Source organism: Grus americana, unplaced genomic scaffold, assembly GCF_028858705.1.
Source record: "Grus americana isolate bGruAme1 unplaced genomic scaffold, bGruAme1.mat scaffold_324, whole genome shotgun sequence".
Lineage (NCBI taxonomy): Eukaryota > Metazoa > Chordata > Aves > Gruiformes > Gruidae > Grus > Grus americana.
The window spans coordinates 72,014-92,516 of record NW_026561604.1 but is presented as its reverse complement, the minus strand read 5'-3'; the positions used below and the strand labels follow the sequence as shown (position 1 = coordinate 92,516).

At 54.1% G+C, this 20,503-nt stretch overlaps 2 protein-coding genes across 2 annotated transcripts; one reads left to right on the top strand and one right to left on the bottom strand.

The window, feature by feature from the left end:
• Nucleotides 1-2,957: 2,957 nt before the first annotated feature.
• Nucleotides 2,958-6,775, bottom strand: LOC129200576 (olfactory receptor 14C36-like). Its single transcript, XM_054811893.1, has 2 exons — nt 5,868-6,775; nt 2,958-2,982 (listed from the first exon to the last, which is right to left on the bottom strand). Exons 1-2 carry the CDS (start codon nt 6,773-6,775, stop codon nt 2,958-2,960), a joined length of 933 nt encoding a protein of 310 aa, XP_054667868.1.
• Nucleotides 6,776-19,211: 12,436 nt separating this feature from the next.
• On the top strand, nt 19,212-20,147 carry LOC129200580 (olfactory receptor 14A16-like). Its single transcript, XM_054811897.1, has one exon. The coding sequence runs from the start codon at nt 19,212-19,214 to the stop codon at nt 20,145-20,147; it is 936 nt and encodes a 311-aa protein (XP_054667872.1).
• The last annotated feature ends 356 nt before the right edge of the window (nt 20,148-20,503 follow it).

The window sequence follows — 20,503 nt, the reverse complement described above, 5'->3', positions numbered from 1 at the left end:
GGTGATGGTGTCATTTCATTGTACACCCCACAAAGAATCCAGCTAGGAAGTGACTCTGCAAGTCTGAATCGACAAGGTCCATGGACAGCCCAGGCTGTGTCTATGGCTGTGACTGGAGACCCATACACCTGCAGTGCAGATCAAGCTGGGGCTGAAAGTGGGCTTCAATGGGCTCCTGGGCCCATGGACAGGGATGCAGGTGGAGGCTGCAGGTTATGCTGGTCAGGGCCATGAAGGCCGATGGATGCTCTCAGGGCCCTGACACTGCCCCCGTGGCATCCCACCTGCCAGTGCCCGCAGGAGGCCAAAGTCTCATTCCCTCATGTGCAGGGCCTGTGCTCTGCTAATCTCCTTCCCCTCGTCCCTGGGGATGTGGGAGACCACATGGTCACTGCAGACCAGGCTGACACTGGTCTTCACAGCCCTGACCAGTTCTTCCTCTTTTGGGAGTACCCCATCCAGGTGAGCAGAAGACTGGATGGCCCATTTAGAAGCTGACGCACACCCCCCCCCACGCCTCCATTTAACCTGTTGCGTGTTCCATAGAGAATGTCCATTTATCTGAGCTGCCCTGACATCACACAGGGCATCCCCCACTTCTCATCTTCCCTGCTGGTCTCTCCTAAATATGTTCTATCTCCACCTACCACAAAAGCCCTGGGAGGTGTCCATCCCCACCTCGGCTCTTCTTCCATTGACATCACATCTCTGTGAAAAAGTGTGACGAAGAAGGAGTGGCAGAGAGGTTCTGTGCTGACTGTAACCCCTCATTCACCATCCCCCTTCACCTCTCAGGGTTGGGGCAGGTAGAAGAATTGGGAATGAAGGGGGAATGGTCTTTCATATTTTTGTCATATCAAAAGTCTGTTTTAATTAACAATAAATTAAATTGATTTTCCCCAAGTCAGCTCTTCTTTGCCAATGACAGTAATTAGTAAGTGATCTTCCGGTCTTTATCTTGACCTGTGAGCTAATCTATCTTATTGTCTCCCTTTGTCTTTTTGAGTTGGGGCTGTGAATGAGCATCTGAGTGGGTGTCTGGCTGCTGGCCAAGGCTAAGCCACTGCAGAACCACCACATCAGGAGTGCTGTGTCCAGTTTGCAGCTCCCCAGCACAAGAAAGACCTTGACAGATTGGAGCAAGTCCTGCAAAGGCAAGAAGGATGGTTGGGGCCTGGAGACCATCATGGACAAGGAAAAGTGGAAAGAGTTGGGGTTTTTTTTGAGAACTCCCTCGGAGTCAAACACTAGAAGAAAGACCCAGGCCAGTTGGTGGGATCTCAAACAATGGATTTTTTTCAATATCTCTTGAGACAAGACCATGAACCCCTGATCTAGCTGGACCTGCCTGAGAATGGGCTTGGCTGAGAGACCAGCTGTGGCAAGAGCTATGGGACTTGGATTGTAATGAGTGTCAGTAGGAAACTCGTTTTCTTTTTATTAATAATGGCAGTGGAGTTGGGTATCATGAAGGCCCGGAGGAGGACAGAGGCGGCCATGCAGCAAAGGTCCCTCCTCAGGACTGAGGTGTATGGCCAGAGATGGAAATGGCCAGTGTGTGGGGCAGCCAGGGAAAATTGCCCTGCCGGGGCAGCGTCCCTAGGGCGTCCAGGGAAAAAGGCACAGACTGGGCCCCTCTCTTCTGCACCTTTGCTCCTTGCTTCCTTCACCATGACCCTTGGCTCTGCACCGTGATCTGCACCCTGCCGCGTGCCCCCACCCTGCACACTCACACAGCTTAGCTCTACGCTGTGTTTGTTCTCTCCTGGGCACATTTCGACCCAGCCCAACCCCTCCCCAGCAATCCCTAATTCTCCTCGCCTCTTCCCAGTACAGTGGCCAAGTCTGGGCTGGCCCACGGCAGTGCCCACGGCAGGGTGCTGCAGAGCTCTGGGCACTCAGCCCACAGCCCCAGCCCCTCTGAAGGGCACAGCAGGTCCTGGGGGGCAGAGCAGGGGGTTCCGGCTCCCCATCGGTCCCAGGGCTTGACCTGGCCGCAAGGGCATGAGGAAACAGAGGCCACTCACCCTCTGTCTCTCCTCTGTTCCTACTGTAGGTGACCCTCCATGCTGACTGCATTTGCCCCCTTCTCTGCCCCCACCAGCCCCACTCTCCAGGACAGCATGGCAATCCTGGCGCTGGAGCTCCTCAGCTAACAGCTCTCCAGTCTCCCTTCCCTGTGCCAGCGGGGCTCCCGCTGCCTCTCCTGTGATCGCAGAGTCCTCGTTTTCCTGTGAATGCCTGGAATTAACACTTTACTTTAAAAGGTAGAAGGGGACGTTCAGAGTGATGGCATTTGTCTTCCCAAGTAACCCTTACACGTGATGGAGCTCTGCTTTCCTGCAGATGGCTGAACACCTGCCTGCTGATGGGAAATGGTGAAGGAGTTCCTTATTTTACTTTGCTTGCATGCACGACTTTTACCTATTAAACTGTCTTTATCTCAACCCACAAGTCTTTGCACTTTTACCCTTATGATTTTCTCCCCCATGCTGCCGTGGTTGGAGTGAGCGAACAGCTGTGTAGGGCTTGGTTGCTGCTTGGGATTAAACCCCGGCACAAAAGTGCTTTGATTTCTCATTCATTCCTGCCCCCCTAAGGGTTGACTTCAGACAAAAAGATGCTGCTGGTTAATTTATTTTGCTTAAATGCAGAGAGAGTCTGGCTCCTCATTTACACAGACACTGTGGGTCACACAAGACAGGTGGATACCTAGGATGGAGGGGATGAATAAAGACATTTCTTTGCAGACAGCATCATCAAAAGTGGAAAAGGAAAAAAAGAGAAAATAAAAAAGAATAAACGAAGAGAAGGAAAGACAGGCTTAGACTGTCAAGGTATATATTGGGAGTGATTTGCAGAGGAAGGTACACAGTCTCTGGCTGTTAAATACCATCTAATCAGTTTCCTCAGGGCATCCTTGAGCTCCAGGTTCCTCATGCTGTAGATGAGGGGGTTCACTGTTGGATGTAGAACCATGAACAGAACTGCCATCGCCAGATACAGGAATGGGGAGGAGATGGAATGGGGCTGCAGGTAGGCCATCATCATAGTGTTGATAAACAGGGAGACCACGGCCTGGTGAGGGAGGCACGTGGAAAAGGCTTTGTGCCATCCCTGCTCAGAGGGGATCCTCAGCACGGCCCTGAAGATCTGCACATAGGACACCACAATGAAAACAAAACATCCCCAAACAAGAAAACCACTAACCACAAGAAGGCCAGCTTCCCTGAGGTAGGCATCTGAGCAGGAGAGCTTGAGGATCTGGGGGATTTCACAGAAGAACTGGTCCAGGGTATATCCTTGGCAGAGAGGTATTAAAAATGTATTGGCAGTGTGCACACTGGCATAGAGAAACCCACTGCCCCAGGCAGCTGCTGCCATGTGGGCACAAGCTCTGCTGCCCAGGAGGGTCCCGTAGTGCAGGGGTTTGCAGATGGCAATGTAGCGGTCATAGGCCATGACAGTGAGAAGAAAACACCGCTACAACTAAAAAGAGAAACCAAAATATTTGAGCAGCGCATCCCAAGAAAGAAATTGCACTCTTGTCTCAGAGGTAATTGGCCATGGATCGATGATGCCATGATGGAAGAGCAGTGGAGACAGAGCCCAGGCCGAGGAGGAAGAAGTACATGGGGGTCTGAAGGCACTGGTTGCAGGCTATGGTGGTGATGGTGAGGCCATTGGAATAGCTGATGGCATTTGTGCTCACTTGGGTTCATCTCCCCACACGCACACACTGTGCATGCTTATGTCTCATCTGAAGCATGCAAACTTGGACTTCTGACCTTGTCATTCAATGTCCCTCTGGGGAGGGAAGAACAGCCTCTCTGAGCTGGGCTGAGAGGCCAGTGCTGGAAATGGTGCTTGTTATTGGCTGCTCTGTGATGGCTGCCCTGGGGCAACTTCCCCGGCATGTCCAGCGAATAAGGGCCCAGAGCAGACTCTGCTCTGCCGGTCCTCCTTCTCTCTCTCAGGAGGCCTGGCTGTGCAAGGACACTGCCCTGTGCCCCCAACCTCCGCACTCACGCACTGTAGCTGATCACTGGTGTTTTCCTCTCCCTGGCACTTCCCATCCCAGCCCCTCCCCAGCTCTCCCCATCTGCCTGCCCTTGCCCCAGCACAGCCCAGCACAGCAGCCCAGGTTGGGACTGGCCCCACAGCAGGAAATGGAGGTCGATGACTGTGTCTCTGGCTGGCATGCTGACAAGATCCCCACCCCAGACAGCCTGCAGCCCCCCGTGCCAGTCCCACTCCCCAGGACAGCACAGAGTCCTGGCCCTGCGGCTCCTCAGGCAGCTCCTGCGGCCCTAAGGATAGGGCAGCCTGCCCGGTCGAAGGATTTCTCTTGCCTTGCACACACGTGGTGCCCTGCTCTTCTCCCAGGACATTCCATTTCCCCACAGAGCCTTTCCCCAGGTGAGCATGTCTGTGTTGGCCTGGCCGGCCATTCCCGCACCCTCTCCTCATGCTCCCCGCAGCCCCTGAGCTGGTGGTGCTGCTCTGCAGAGCGCGTGGGCTGCGGTGCCCGGCGCCACAGGCTGACTCTGCAGGGCCGGTGCCGGTCGGGCTGCGTGGCAGACCTAGCTCAGGGCTGTCACTGCCATTGACTGCCTCCCACACAAGTTCTTCTGAGGCCATGGAGGGTGCGCAGAGGTACCCTGCCTCACTTCCAAGGCCATGAGATGCATTTTGGTGCTGCAATGCATCCAGCCTATGACATTTCACTGAGGGTGATAACGCATCACTCACCAGACTGCTTTCCTTGTGCCCGTTGTGTCCCCCGCGTTGCAGAGCTCGGACTTTCCTGTTCACACCCAGATTTGGCACTTTACCTCTGGTCTCCACCTTGGACAGGCTCACGCTCAGTGGGGCTCCATCCACCGCTGACTCCCCGGCACACGCTGTCCCTGCAGATCCCCTGTGCTCTTCTGGCAGCTCCTGAGTCCCTCCAGAAAAACATTCACTTGCCAGCAGCCCTGTGAACTGCTGTAGAGCCCCAGGCAGGTGAGTTGGGAACCATTCCCCATCCGCATGGGTGTTGGCCACCAACAAGCAACACCGGTACCAGACCTCAGTCCCTAGCAGACCACACTGGGACCTTGATCTCATCCTACGGAGCCCACAGAGAAACAAGCAAAGCAACAAGCCTCTCTGCAGAGTCTATTCTTTGGGCATGTTCTTGAGACCAGCTTCTGAACACCTAAGCCTTCGGGCACTGCCCTGAAAAGACCCCCTTGTATGATGGAAATGCTGCTATGGAGGCCAGCTCTGTATCAGAAGTGCCCGTTGCCTCTCCCTGCCTGCGGTCACAGGACCGCCACACAGCACGACTGTAACCAAGCTTCATGAGCACCCAGGCCTTCCACCAAAAAAGGGCTCAGGAGAGCATGGAAATGGAAGGAGAAAAGCTTGGGAAAGACCAAGTGCTGGTGCTCCCTGGCAGTGCGGCTGTGCTGACGCTCTTTTCTTCTTCCCCTCTGCACACAGGCTCCCTTCAGCTGCAGAGCAGATCTTGGAGGAAGGACCTCAGAAAAAAGAGTCAATGCAGGGCACTTTATTTTGTTTAAACACCCAGAGGGTATGACTCCTCATTTGCACAGCCTCCAGGTCACACAAAAGCTGGATAGATTGTGAATTAGAAATGGGTCAAATAAAGACATTTCTTTGTGGAAAGCATTCAGATAAGTAACACAAAGAAACAAATAACCCAAACTTCACACGCCCCCCCACAAACCCCCTTCCCCCAAGACCAAAATGATCATTAAAAAAACTTCCAGAAGACTGGCTGGGCCTGTAATGAGATATATTATGAATATTCTGAAGAAGTAAACAGGCAGTTTATTGTTTCTGGAAAGCATCCAGTCATTAGTTTCCTGAGGGCATACTTGATCTCATTGTTCCTCATGCTGTAGATGAGGGGGTTCATGGCTGGAGGCACCGCTGAGTACAGAACAGCCACCACCAGGTCCAGAGATGGGGAGGAGATGGAGGGGGGCTTCAGGTAGGCAAACATGGCAGTGCTGATAAACAAGGAGACCACAGCCAGGTGAGGGAGGCACGTGGAAAAGACTTTGTGCCGTCCCTGCTCAGAGGGGATCCTCAGCACAGCCCTGAAGATCTGCACATAGGACACCACAATGAAAACAAAACACCCAAATCCTAAACAGACACTAACCACAAGAAGCCCAACTTCCCTGAGGTAGGCATCTGAGCAGGAGAGCTTGAGGATCTGGGGGATTTCACAGAAGAACTGGTCCACAGCATTGCCGTGGCAGAGGGGTAGGGAAAATGTATTGGCCGTGTGCAGCAGAGCATAGAGAAACCCACTGCCCCAGGCAGCTGCTGCCATGTGGGCACAAGCTCTGCTGCCCAGGAGGGTCCCGTAGTGCAGGGGTTTGCAGATGGCAACGTAGCGGTCGTAGGCCATGACAGTGAGAAGAGAATACTCTGCTGAAATGAAAAAAAGAAACAGAAAGAGCTGTGCAGCACATCCTGCATAGGAAATTGCCCTGGTGTCCCAGAGGGAATTGGCCATGGCTTTGGGGAGAGTGGTGGAGATGGATCCCAGGTCGAGGAGGGAGAGGTTGAGGAGGAAGAAGTACATGGGGGTGTGGAGGTGGTGGTCACAGGCTATGGCAGTGATGATGAGGCCGTTTCCCAGGAGGGCAGCCAGGTAGATGCCCAGGAAGAGCCCGAAGTGCAAGAGCTGCAGCTCCCATGTGTCTGCGAATGCCAGGAGGAGGAACTGGGTGATGGAGCTGCCGTTGGCCATCTGCGGCTGCTGCTCACAGAGGTCTGTGCATGGAGGAAAAGACAGTGAAGAGTTAGAGTAGAGCTTAACCTACTCCATTTCTCATAGAAACCTCCCAAAGTGCTTTACCCCTTTCAGGAAGACCTTTGGCAGGTGTCTTTGCTACATTCAGGTTGGTGCTGCTTGTGGGTGCCATAGGAGCAGGGAGCTCTTCTGGGGGCTCTGGAGGACTTTGTCCCGCTTACAGCAAGAGCTAAACAGGAACATAGGGTGATATCAGGTTAAGTCCACTCGTAATTGATTGTTGGTCCCAGTACACCCGACTGCAGAGTAGAGCTGTGGGCATTTCCGTTTGCTTACTTTGTTCTGTTTGCCTATCCACACCCGAGGGATTTTTTAAAGGCATAAACCCTTGGCATTTCTTCTGCGCTCCAGGGGAAACCTTGTGGGTTCTGAGAGACAAAGGAACTGCTCCTCAATACAGAGTGAAGAGAGTCGATCTGTCCATCAGCCCTGGTCTTGGCTGGCCTGCGCTGGCACCTCTTTGAGCTGGAGGACGATTGCACCCAGATGTTCCTCTGAGAAGAAACTGGACACTGGAGGATCTCAGCTCTCCCCTCCTAGGCAGGGACACAGAGGGCTCATTGCAGCTGCCTGTCTTCTCCATGGGACTGCTAGGTGACACAGAGATGCCCTGGGAGAGCTAGGCCCTTTTGGAGGGCAGCCTGCAGCCAAGCAGGACCCACTCCCACCCATTCCCCCCAAGAAAATACCTGAATGTCATAAATATGAGGGGTCCTGCAGGAAGAGTAAGCTCACTCCTGGCCCCATACACCGCAGTGCCCAGAGCCCCAAACATTAGGAGAGGACGCGGATGCTTTTCCTCCATGGATCCATCTGCATGAGACAACATGCAGCACTGGTGTCTGAGCTGCACCCTAGTCCTCGCCCCTCACACCAGCGATTAACGGGGAAGAACAAGGGCGGCAGGGACAAGAGGGGAAAATGCCAAAGTACTCCTGCCAAGGGAGTCAGGAGAGGGAGACACAGCTGGACGCTTGAGTGTTTCTCCTCTTCGGTGGTTGGGCCGCTGGGAAGGAAACGCATGATCAAGTCCCTGTGACATTAAGGGTGGGAATATCTGCTGGGTGGGAGAGGAGACCAGGGAGTTGCTCTGGGGAAAGTGTCTGCACTGCAGGGCATGGCAGGGAGATGCCAAATGCCCCCTCCGTGGCATTTCTGGGAGCAGCTCCCTCTCACTCCCTGCCCATGTCACCACTGCCTGGAGCTGTCCCTGCTGGGACCCGTTTCTCTGCCCCCAAGTCTCCTCCCTGCCAGTGCTCACAGCTCTCATCCCACCCGCTGTGTGCTCGGCTCTTCCCTACAGACCCCTCCTGGCAGCAGGGCACCGGCCAGAGAAATCTCTGTGTGTGCAGGGGCTAAGGAGCAGCTCAGACAAGTGCTGAAGTGATCCCGGAGTCGCTCTGGGGGACGCATCTGCCCCCGTGGGTTCGAAGGGGGCTGGGGCACCTCACTCCCATGCAGACCCCTGCCTAGCAGGGCTTCAAGGGTCACTGTCTGAAACTCCCCCAACCCCACAGAGCCCACGAGCAGGAGCAGGAGCAGCACAGACAGGCGGGAAGAGGAGGAGCAGCACCACAAACAGAAGGAAAGGCACTTAAGACAGTCGTCACCTTCACCAGCCGTGCAGGCAGCCTCCCAGACAGCGATGCTGCAAGGCAGTCACGCTCAGCCCCTGTGCTGCGCAGAGAAAAATGGGCACAGGGCTGGAGAGAGGCACCGCTGCTCTGCTGGAGCTCTGGCTGCAGAGGGGGCAGCTGATGCCTTGTGCCCCACGGCCACGAGGGCAGAGACTTTGCTGGGTCAGACAGGAGGCAAGGGGGCTTGCTCAGAGGAAGGGGTCTGCACTGGAGGGGGTGACAGGGAACTTTCCCAATTCTCCTTCCCATGACATTGCCTTCTCAGTTTCATCTTCTTCCCTGCCCACCCCTCGGCTTCCTGGTCCTTTTCAACCTGCTGCTTTGCCCCACAATGTTTTCCTCACAGGAAATTCTGAGAGACCCCATCCCACCGTTGGTGCACTCAGTGTTGCCCTACAGAAAACTCTCCCCGGGAGCGCACCGCCTAGAGACATCTCCCTGCTTCCGACGGGTAAAGAGCAGGTCAGACGAACCGTGATGTTGCCAGCCAAGGTGATGCTGGTGATGCCTGCAGGCTGAGGGGTAGGCGAAGGCATTTTCTGAGGTTCCTAGAAGACCTTCTGATCATGCCACGTAATGGTTAAGAATCTCAGTCACTTCTCAAATGTGAGCAGCTCCGTTTCCCTTCACACCCCCAAAGCATGAAATTGAAGCCTGAGGGAAGCACCTTTGTTTCCAGATAGCCCCTGCCTGGACCCTCCAGCCCTGGGAGGATCTGGAGCTGTGAGCGGCCCTGATCCATGCAGCAGCCTCTGAACAGCAGAAGGACCCTGCCCTGTCATGCCCTGCCGGGTGTCGCTCCTTGCACCCAGACCTTCTCCCCACAGCACCGTGGGGAGCTCCCCAGAAAACCTGAGTGCTGCTCCTCGCAGGCAGCACAGTCCCTGTCCTGGCACAGAGCCCCCTTGGGCTGCAAGGACCCTGCCTGGAGCCCAGGGCAGCCCCACACCCAGCCTGGCACCCCTGCAGCCATCGCTGGGAGGAGGGACCCATCATGCCCTGTCCCTCTGAGGATGCAGCAGGGAAGCCCTGCTCTGGAGCAGATCCTTCTCCTCCACACCAGAAAAGCCAGGAGAGCCATCCTGACAGGTCCTATCAGTTGTGGCATGGGCCAGGTCTAGGAGACACTTCCAGGCACTCGTCTGCATTGCCCTGCAGCCAGAGACTTACCGTGTCAAGGGCTGGGAAGATTTCTTTCCCCGGTGAGCTCCCACACCAGAAGTCTTTCACCTTCTCTCACTCCTCTTGTCTGCTCTCAGTGCCTGCAGGCAGTGCCCTCAGCCCTGCTGCGCTTTGCAGAGGGGCTGCTCCTGGGCAGAGCTGTCTCTCTGCAGCGCTGCCCGCTTGCCATGAGCTCCCTCCATCCCAGGAGCCCAGCCCAGCTCAGCAGCAGAGGACCAGCCCAAGGCAGCACTTTCTCTGCCCCCTCCCCGGCTCCCTCAGAGAATGTCCCTGGGTCTCCAGAGGAACCTGCTGTGAAACAGGCTGAAGGAATCACTGATGTTCCCTCCCACAGCTGGGGAGAAACACTTTCCGGCAGAGTCTTTCCTCCTAATAAAAAAAAGCGTTGGGCATAAGAATCTCCTTTCCTTGTGTCGGCATTAGACGGGACACCCAGGTAGGGACAGCGAGGGCTCTCCTTTACCCCTGCTGAGGGAAGGGACTCAGCTGACTCAGTTGAGGCATCTCATCCTTGGTTTGCAGTCCTGGGGCTGGAAGGGGACTCAGCTCTCACCTATGGCTCCCACAAAGCCTCAGGAGGTGGGATTCTTCTTGCCTCAGGTCAGGTGGGCACCAAATAGGCACCTGCTGCCTGGGAGCTGCTTGTCTCAGTTCCCATGGGAATTACTGGAGATGGAGGCCAGGAGTCACCTGTTCAGACTCAAACACCTGGTGACATCTGAGGTGTCAGGCGTGGTCCAAGATATGTGCAGGGAGCTGCAAGCTCCAATGGAGCCGTTCATAGAGACAGGGCAGTATCTGGAGGCATGGTCTTGGAGCTTAGAGGGGAATACCTTTGGCCAACAGCAGATGCCCACATTTTGGACAACTGAACTTTTCCCTACTCCTTACGTCCAGGGCAGCCTACTGAGGTAGTCAGGGGGCCAGAAGGAGTCTTTGCCATAGCCATCAGCCATCTTCTGCATCAGCTGTAGATACTAGATCACCTTTGACTGTAATGGCAGATGTCTCATGGACATCCCTACGTTGCCCAAGCCAATTCAGGGCAGCTACTCAACAGCCAAACACAGGCCTGCAGTGCTATGATGTGAGATGCCGGGGCCCTCCAGCACAAGTGCATGTGGCTGGCAGGGACCGCACGGGACCTACAGGAAAGGCATCTGCGTCCAGAGTGGGTGTGAGACAGACACTCCAGATGGCATGTCCGATTGCATCAGTTTCTGTTGGCCAGCTACTGAATCCCACCACTGCAATGAGACGGGGTCTGACCCAGCTCCATCCAGTTGATGCAGAAGTTCATGCACAGGAAGCACATCCCACTGGGATCTCCACTCATTTGCCTGCTCCCAAAGTCTGCTGGTTCTTCTTAAAGACGACCTCTTATTCACTCACTTGATGATACAAGCAAGGAACCGCCCAAGGATTTTCAGAGTTTTCCTGGATCACAGGATGTCCACACCCAAAGACATTTTCAGCAGCATCTGTCCTTCCTTGAGATCAGCTTCACCTCCACCACAGGCTCTCAGGGGCTGCAGAGACACCACGGAGAGCAAAGCCCTCTCCTGCCAGGACAGCAGAGACCAGCCCTGCTTGCCTCTGGCCTCGGGGAGAGAAGATTTGCCTCTTTCTATGCCTTCACGCTGACATCTGCCATCTCCTCCAGCACGTCTCTGGTCTCATGCAAAGCATGGGTCTTGGGTACTTGGTCCTGGGTTTGCCTGTGACAAGTCTGAGCTTCTCCCTGGTGCCACGGCTGAGGTGCTGCAGCCCAAACGTGCATCAGTGGCCTCAGCCTGGGGCACAGACCGCTGGAGAGCTGGAGTCCCAAGTGCCACTATAGACTCTTGGCATTGATGGAGTAAATGGTGAGGGGTGGTGGGACAGCTCACAGTGGTGCTGCCATGGTGCGTATGGGCTTTTCAGGAGAGGCAGGCCGGGAAGAAGGGGTGGGGGATGACCTCCGTCTGAAGGAGCTTGTTATACGTATGGTGCTCCTCTACGGGATGTGCAACAGGTTGTGTGAGCCTTGTGGGTGAGGGTGAGAGGACAGGCCACTTAGTGTGGCATCCTGGTGGGAGATGAAGAACCTGCAACCAGGGTAAGGAAGTGGACTACGCCTTCATTAATTAAGCAACCCAAGGAAGTCTCCAGATGAATGATGCCAGGTCTTACTGGGGACTTGAATGACTCTGGCGCTCACTGGAAGGGGTGCACAGCAGGGTGCATATTGTCCAGCAGGCTTCTGGGTCTCCTGGGACAACTTCTTTGTACAGGTCCAAGGTAGGCCAACCAAGGTGATGCTGACCCGAATCCAGTCCCTGCAGAGGGAGGGCTGATCAGGGCTGTGAAAATGAGTGTGAGCCTGGGCTGTAGTGACCATGAAATCTCAGCTCACAAGGGGAATGAGAAAGGACTGCAGCAAAGTAGAGATGCTGGGTCTCTAGAGGAGACGATTTTAGCCTCCTCAGGGGACTTTTGGGGGCAATCCCACAGCAGCAGCAGCAGCACTCAAGGGCAGCAGAGCTGCACTGAACTTCTGGTCTTTCAGGACACCACATTCCACACAAAACAACTGTCCGCATTAACACACAGGAAAACAACCGGGTATCTCAGGACAGAAACTTGGCTAAAAAGGGACCTCATGAAGAAGCTCCATAGAAAAAAGAAAGCATCCAAGAGGTGGATGCTGGGACTCAAGGAGGGATTTAGAAGTAGGGATGGTTTCCTGGAAGCTAAAGCTTCCCAGTGTAGACCCTTGCAAGGGCTACAGGGACACCAAAAGGAGCTGCTGCTGCTGCTGCTTCAGGAACAGTTAAGAAACAAAGAGAATGAGTGGCCACTGCTGAATTTAGTAAGAGCAGGTGTTGATAGATCTGAGTTCTCTGTGTCCTTCTTGCCTTCGTCTCCTCCAGAAAGGTCTCTGAGGCTTTTCTACCTGGAGCAGGACTCTGGAGGAGAACAACTGTTGGCGAATTTGGATTAAGTCAGGAGTTACCTGAGGAAGCTCAATCCTTACCAGTCTGTGGGAGTGAAGGGGCAGCATCCCAGGGAGCTGAGAGCGCAGGCCGATGCCACAGGGAGGCCACTCTCCATCATCTTGGAAAGGACATGGAGACTGGGGGAAGTCCCTGCCAACCGGCAGCACCCAAATGCTGCATGTACTTTCTGGAAAAGACCCAAAGGATGAGCAGGGGAACTAAAGGCTGTCCCCAGAGCACGTGCACTTGGATCCCATTTCTGGGGAGCATTAAGAGAAGGTGACTGGATTTACCCATGGTAGACTGTGCATGCCCATCTTTTTTGCTTTCTGTGATGGAAGGACAGGATTGGTGGATGCGGGGAGAGCAGCGCTTGCCCCTTACCTCAAAGTCAGCAAGGCTTTCAGCATCATTCCCCACGCTGTTCTGGTGTCCCAGTAAGGTCATTATGGTCTACATAGATGAACAGGTAGATGGTCAAAAAGACAGTTGGACTTTCAGGCTTGGATGGGTGTGGTCAAGGCGTGCTACTGTGCCTGGATGTGTCTATCTAACAGGGTCCTGCAGGTGTCTGTCCTGCAATCTGTCCCATTTAATGCCTTTTTAATGATGCAGAGAAGATGAGAGAGTATTTTTTCATATGATTTCTAGATGACAGAGCGCTTTGAGGAGAGCAGACACTACACTGGGGGACAGGGCTGCCGTCCCAAGGGACCTAGACAGGCTGGAGGCACAGAGGTAACCTCGCGATATGCAGTCAGGACAAATCCAAAGTCCTGCTCGTGAGGTGGACTGAGCCCCTGCAAAGCCAGAGGCCTGTGACTGCCGAGGTATAGGAAGCAGCTCTGCAGGAAAGGCTGTGGTGGTCTTTGGGTTACAGTAGGCAAACCATGAGCCGTTCAGCAAAGGCCAACAGCACCCTGGGCTGTATGAGCAGGAGCACAGTCAGTGGCAGTGATTATCATCTTCCTTTACTCAGCACACGTTAGACCGCATCCAGAACACTTTAGCATGTTTTGATGCACTGTAATGCCAGAGAGACATTGGCCAACTGGAGCCAGTTCAGTGGAGGGCCAGAAAGATGGTCATGGCTAGAGCACCTGCCCTGTTAGGAGGGGCTGAGGGAGCTGGACTTGTTCAGACTGGAGAACGGAGGGCTTTTGGGGGAGGATGGAACAGCCTTGCACTGCCTCGGTGCAGTTTCCAAGAAGACATCGCGGTGCAAGGCACAAGGACAAGAGGCAATGGGCAACAAGAGAGGCTCAGGCTCGATATAGGGAGAAATTTTTGACACATGAGGCAAATCAGACCTGGGAAGACCTTTTGAAGAGAGTGTAGACTGCCTCCATCCCTGGAAGTTTCAAAGAGACATCTGGATAAAGCCACGAGCAACCTGGTGTGACCCTGCTTTGAGCACAATGTTGGTCTATAGACATCTTGCAAGGCCACTTCCAGCCTGAATGGAACTTTTGTCCCTTCCCCTTCATGTTGTCAACATTAGGGAAAGCACTCCGTACAGCTATTTATGTTTGACGGTGCTTTTCTAGACAGTCTTTAGCACCTAAAAAGGGAATCACACAATATCAGAACACTTTCAAAAACCACACTTGGTAGCAAAAATAACCTGAATTAAACCTTATCTATGAAGACAAAATCCAGCTGTGTATGGACTGAAAAAACAGTGAGTATCCTCTCTCATTTCATCTTTCTCTTCTGACCACTTGTTCAGGCTTTTAGAAGACAGGAAGTTAATAAAGTTGAAATTCCTGGGTGCCCATGAGTGAATTCTCACCCTCAGCTTCAGCTGAATCCTTTCTACTTGGGCAACAGTGAAAGGCACAAGCTGTTTTGGTATGTGGGCAGATGCCCGATCCTCGACCCACCACAGGAGGGTCCAAAATAAGAAAATCACGGCCAATGGGGAAAGGATTAGCAGGTGTGCTGAGGAAAAGGATGTCATCAGGGCTGTGTGGGGTTCCTGTGATGCAGCCCTTTGCTTATTTTGTACTCTCTGTGGAGTTCCTGAGATGGTTGCTGGGGTATTTTCTTCCTTGGGCAGCAAATCCATGAAATAAGTGCCCCCTTTCATCACCTGTAGTGTCATGCAATTGCTCACATTGCTGTTTTGATAGAGGATCGGGCAATCAGAAATGTCCTAACATGGAGACAAGGATATGGTGGGAAATGGTGTTGAAAGCCCTAAGGAACTCCAGGTAAATGAACCCCGCTGCTGCTCCCGTATCAAGAAATGCAGTCCTTTCATCTTAGCAAGGAATGAGGACAGTCAAGCGTGATCTGCCCTGGGTTCATCCAGTCACCCTCTCTTTCAGATACACAGAAACCAAATCCAAAGGCACGCTCTGTGCCACACAGACAACACAGGCTGACCTCACTATGATATCAGCTGGCTCCCTCAACACCCTTGGATACAGCCCTGCCAGTTCTGTGGACTGTTAATACTTGATCAAGTAACCCCTGGCTTGGTCCACATCCACTGCTGGTCTTTCTCCTCCAGAGTCCTGCTTCAAGGCACAAAGTCCTTGGAGACCTTGTTGGTGAAGACAGAGGCAAAGAGGACAAAGAGTACCTCAGACAGTTCTGCATCTTCTCTGGCAAAATTCAGCAGTGCCCACACATTAATTTTGTTGATTCTCCTTGAACTGTAACTTCAATACTAACAGCTCATCTTGACGCCCTTGGACATCCAAGCAAGTATCAACTCCACAGGAGCCTTGTCTTTCCTAAAGCCCTCCCTGTTTCTAAATTCCTCCTTTGAAGTGAGGTCCTCTATCCACACCCTCCGTGCTTCCCTTTTTCGATGGAGCATCCCGACAAGGTGCCTGTTTAGCCAAGCTGCTGTCCTGAGACGTCCACTTGTTTGCTGGACTATCGGCATGGACGCTTTATGTGCTTAGAGGATGCTGCCCCTGAAAAGCCGTTGCACTGAATGCTGCTCCCCTTGAGTGATACTGCCCACTGAACGTTCCCGGAACGGGCCAAACTCTGCCACTCTGCGACCTGGCATCTGCGCTCTGCTCCTCTCCTTCCTCACTCCCCTTGGGAGCTGAGACTCCAGCATTTCTTAGCTATGAGAGCCAAGGCTGACAAGGATGACACAGCTTTTCAGATCCAGGTGAGCATCACGTTTCTTGGCACATCTGGCAGCTGTGCTGAAAAGCCGATGCAAAGAACCTCCAGACACCAAAAGCAGCATTTGCACAGTGCTGTCCTGTGAATGTCAGGGGGTGGTGGGTTGACTTTTGGCCACCAGGTGCCCACCCAGCCTCTCTCTCTCATCCCCACCTCATTCTTCACTCTCCTTGGTGCCTCCAGGGTTCTTTCTCTCTTACAGCTGCTGCACACTGGGTTTTATCCTTTCTGCAAGAGGTTATCACAGAGATGCCACTGCAACGGCTTATTGGCTCAGCTTTGGGCAGTGGCTGGTCCATTTTGGGGCAGCTGAGAGTGGCTCTCTCCGACATGGAGTCAGCTCTTGATGGCTCCTCACCTAAGCCTGCCATAACTGTCAATGAAGGTCTGGTGGAGAAGGGAGAGAGCCTTAGCTCTCCCAATGGCAATGACTCCGTTTGCTCAGAGGAATACCTCTATAAGCTGTCCTGGCCATACTGAGCAGGGACAGGCTTCATTATTCTAAATGTGGGCATCTACTGTCACTTCAGCTGGCCAAAGGAAAGTCCCACCAGCCTCCAAACAATGAACCAAGATGCCGCCCTGTCCTTCTGAATCGCTCCATCAGAGCTCAGAGTTACCTGCACATGTCTTGCACACCCTCTGGTAGCCCAGATGTCACCTCTGGTTTCCATGGGTACAGGAGGGACAGGAAATGTCTCCCTTTGAGTGTCTGGGTATTCTGTCCATAGTGGGACAAGAAGAGGGGATTCTTTGACCTAACTCTGTCTCTTCCCCAGCTCAGAGCAGAAATATCGGTAATGACTTCAGGTTTTTTCACAGCAGGTTCCTCTGGAGCCCCAGGGACATTCTCTGAGGGAGCCGGGGAGGGGGCAGAGAAAGTGCTGCCTTGGGCTGGTCCTCTGCTGCTGAGCTGGGCAGGGCTCCTGGGATGGAGGGAGCTCATGGCAAGCGGGCAGCACTGCAGAGAGACAGCTCTGCCCAGGAGCAGCTCCTCTGCAAAGCGCAGCAGGGCTGAGGGCACTGCCTGCAGGCACTGAGAGCAGACAAGAGGAACGAGAGAAGGTGAAAGACTTCTGGTGTGGGAGCTCACCGGGGAAAGAAATCTTCCCAGCCCTTGACACGGTAAGTCTCTGGCTGCAGGGCAATGCAGATGAGTGCCTGGAAGCCTGTACCAGACCTGGCCCATGCCACCTCTCATAGGATCTGTCAGGATGGCTCTCCTTGCTTTTCTCAGGTGTGGAGGAAAAGGAGGACGTGCTCCAGAGCAGGGCTTCCCTGCTGCACCATCAGAGGCACAAGGCAAGACAGCTCCCTTGTCTTGACGATGGCTGCAGGGCTGTGAAGGTGGGCGTGCAACCAGGGTTGTCCAGGTCTGTCCTTCCGAGCAGGGTCCCTGCACCCCCGGGGACTGTGTGCTGGCGCAGGGACTCTGCTGCCTGCCAGGGAAAGGGAAAGGGAAAGGGAAAGGGAAAGGGAAAGGGAAAGGGAAAGGGAAAGGGAAAGGGAAAGGGAAAGGGAAAGGGAAAGCTGTGGGTGGAAGGAGAAAGCCCCAGCATGGCAGGGCAGGGTACGGTCCTTCTGCTGTCGAGAGAGTGCTGCATGGGTCAGGGCTTCTGAGAGCTTCAGCTCTCCCTCGGGACATTTCTAAGGGGACTTCTCAAGAAGCCCATCAGGTTAGTGGCTCCTGGAAAGAGAAGGGCTTTCCTGAATCTTTGTCTGGTTGTCTGGGGTTGGCACTGGAGATCAAACTTCCTGTTTCTGCTTAGAAGAAGGCTTTGCGACTCCTAGACTCTTAGCCTGAGAGACAAGTAAGTCTGGGAGAAGCACCTCAAAGCGCTGTTCCCAGCTGCCTCCAGCCAACGCAGCAGCAACAACTTGCCCTTCGCAGCCCCATCAGGTTTCTGAGATCTGGTCTTTAGCCCCTGCAGAGGCAGAGAGGCCCCTGGGCAGTGCCCTGCCCCTGGGAGGTGTTTGCAGGCAGAGGTGAGCACACAGCAGGAGGGATGGGGTTTGTGAGCACTGACAGGGAGTTGGGCTGGGGACAGGGAGGTGACGGCTCCTGGCAGGAGCAGCTCCAAGCAGCAGAGACACGGGCAGGGAGTGAGAGGGAGCTGCTGCCCGAAACGCTGGGGAGGGGGATGTGGGCACCTCCCTGCTGTCCCTGCACTGCAGACACCTTCCCCTGAGCAACTCCTCCCTGGTCTCCTTTCCCAGCCTCAGCAGAGTCTCTGCCCTCAAGCCCATGGGCTCTCGGGCGTGCATTGCCTCTGGAGCAGCCAGAGCCCAGAGAAGGACAAACCCCTGATGTCCAGCAGTCTTGGTGTGTCCCTCCTCCCTTGGCAGCAGCATGGTGGCATGTCACTGCCCACCCCTCCTGCCTGTGCTGCCCTTCTGCTCACCCTTGGATTTGCCTTCTCGGTGCGGAAGGGGGTGGGGGCTGCGGTGGCAGGTTCATCTCCTCTTGGGACACCGACCCTTTGGGTCCTGCTATGCAGATGTGTCTATGGCAGCAAAGTGCCCAAGTCTCCTCCGGGCAACCTCAGGACCTTCAGCTGTTTCCCTGGGGTGTCCTGCTGGGCTGCAGGGTGCCCTCCAGAAGGGCACAGCTCTCCCATAGTATCTCTGTGCTCGCAAGGATCCCCATGGAGAAGACACCTCAGTGCTAAGGCTGTAGAAATGCTTCTGGGCAGCTGTACGTGGGCAGATGGAATGATCTCTGTGTGTTCCTGTTTGGAAGGGGAGAGATGAGATCCTCCTCAGGTACCCTGAGAAGAGGTGAGGACTCTCTCAATCTGCTTGGTGAACCTGGATTTCTTTGCTCTCAGCAGCACCCTGTTTCTTTTCAGAGGAACACCTGGGGTGATCATCCTCCAGCTCCAAGCTGCCAGCACAGGGCAGCTGAGAACAGGACTGATGGGCAGAGCAGCTCTCCTCTCTCAGCACTGTGGGGGAAAGTCCCTTTGCCTCGCAGGACCCACAAGATTTCACTTGGAGTGCCTTAGAAATGTCAGGGATTTCCTCCATCCCAAACCACTCCACTTGCAACTAGAAGAAGAGAAACAACCCCAAATCCCCTCAGCCCTCTTCTGCACTTGGGCAAATTGCAAACCACAATGCTGAAAAGCTTTTTGATATATCATGAGTGCATTTAATTGGACATCCCCCTGCATTCCTAGTTCCCTCTCGCTGCACGGCAGGAAGGACTCCTCGGGAGCCCATTGCAGAGTCCTTGCTCCCAATGGCACCCTCAGCCAGCAAAAGCCAGAGCTCAAGTAAGAGAGCTGCAGAGAGGTCTTCCAGAAAAAGAAAGAGTCATAATGTGGGGTTGCAATGAGACTTGTAATATCTTTTGCTTGGAGCAGTCCAGCCTACCTCACTACTGCCTTCTCCTCCTCTACAGGTAATGACACCCAGAGGAAGCAAATGTTCAACCATAGCTCCATCAAAGAGTTCCTCCTCCTGGCATTCGCAGACACACGGGAGCTGCAGCTCTTGCACTTCGGGCTCTTCCTGGGCATCTACCTGGCTGCCCTCCTGGGAAACGGCCTCATCATCACTGCCATAGCCTGCGACCACCACCTCCACACCCCCATGTACTTCTTCCTCCTCAACCTCTCCCTCCTCGACCTGGGATCCATCTCCACCACTCTCCCCAAAGTCATGGCCAATTCCCTCTGGGACAACAGAAGCATCTCCTACTTGGGGTGTGCTACACAGGTCTTTTTCTTTCTCTTCTTTATTGTAGGGAAGTATTGTCTTCTCACCATCATGGCCTACGACCGCTACGTTGCCATCTGCAAACCCCTGCACTACGGGACCCTCCTGGGCAGCAGAGCTTGTGCCCACATGGCAGCAGCTGCCTGGGGCAGTGGGTTTCTCACTGCTCTGCTGCACACGGCCAATACATTTTCCCTACCCCTCTGCCACGGCAATGCTGTGGACCAGTTCTTCTGTGAAATCCCCCAGATCCTCAAGCTCTCCTGCTCAGATGCCTACCTCAGGGAAGTTGGGCTTCTTGTGGTTAGTGCCTGTTTAGCATTTGGGTGTTTTGTTTTCATTGTGGTGTCCTATGTGCAGATCTTCAGGGCTGTGCTGAGGATCCCCTCTGAGCAGGGACGGCACAAAGCCTTTTCCACGTGCCTCCCTCACCTGGCCGTGGTCTCTCTGTTTTTGAGCACTGCCACATTTGCCTACCTGAAGCCCCATTCCATCTCCTCCCCATCCCTTGATCTGGTGGTGGCAGTTCTGTACTCAGTGGTGTCTCCAACCGTGAACCCCCTCATCTACAGCATGAGGAACCAGGAGCTCAAGAATGCCCTGAGGAGAGTGATTCAATGGGTTCACCTTCAGACGCAGTAAGCTGACCAAATTTCCTCACAGGCTGTTCCTAGCTTTTCTCAGGGAAGGCTCGTGGTTTATTTGCTTTTCATCTGTGATGTTCATGTTCATACAAGATATTTAAGTATCCACAATTGAACAAGGGCTCTGCCAACCCAGGGGAGGCTGTGGGGACACAGCAAGTCATGAAAAGGAGACTGGAAGGTGATTCACATCTCCTTCAGTAAAAGCCCATGGATGGTTCAACGTGCACACTGGAAAACATCTTGAGCCATGAGAAATGCCATGAGCTCCTTCCACAGCCTTCAACCCCTGGGAAGGAGCTCCGGGGCAGTGCTGCCCATCCAGCTGTATCTGCTTTCCCTCCTGACCAGCAC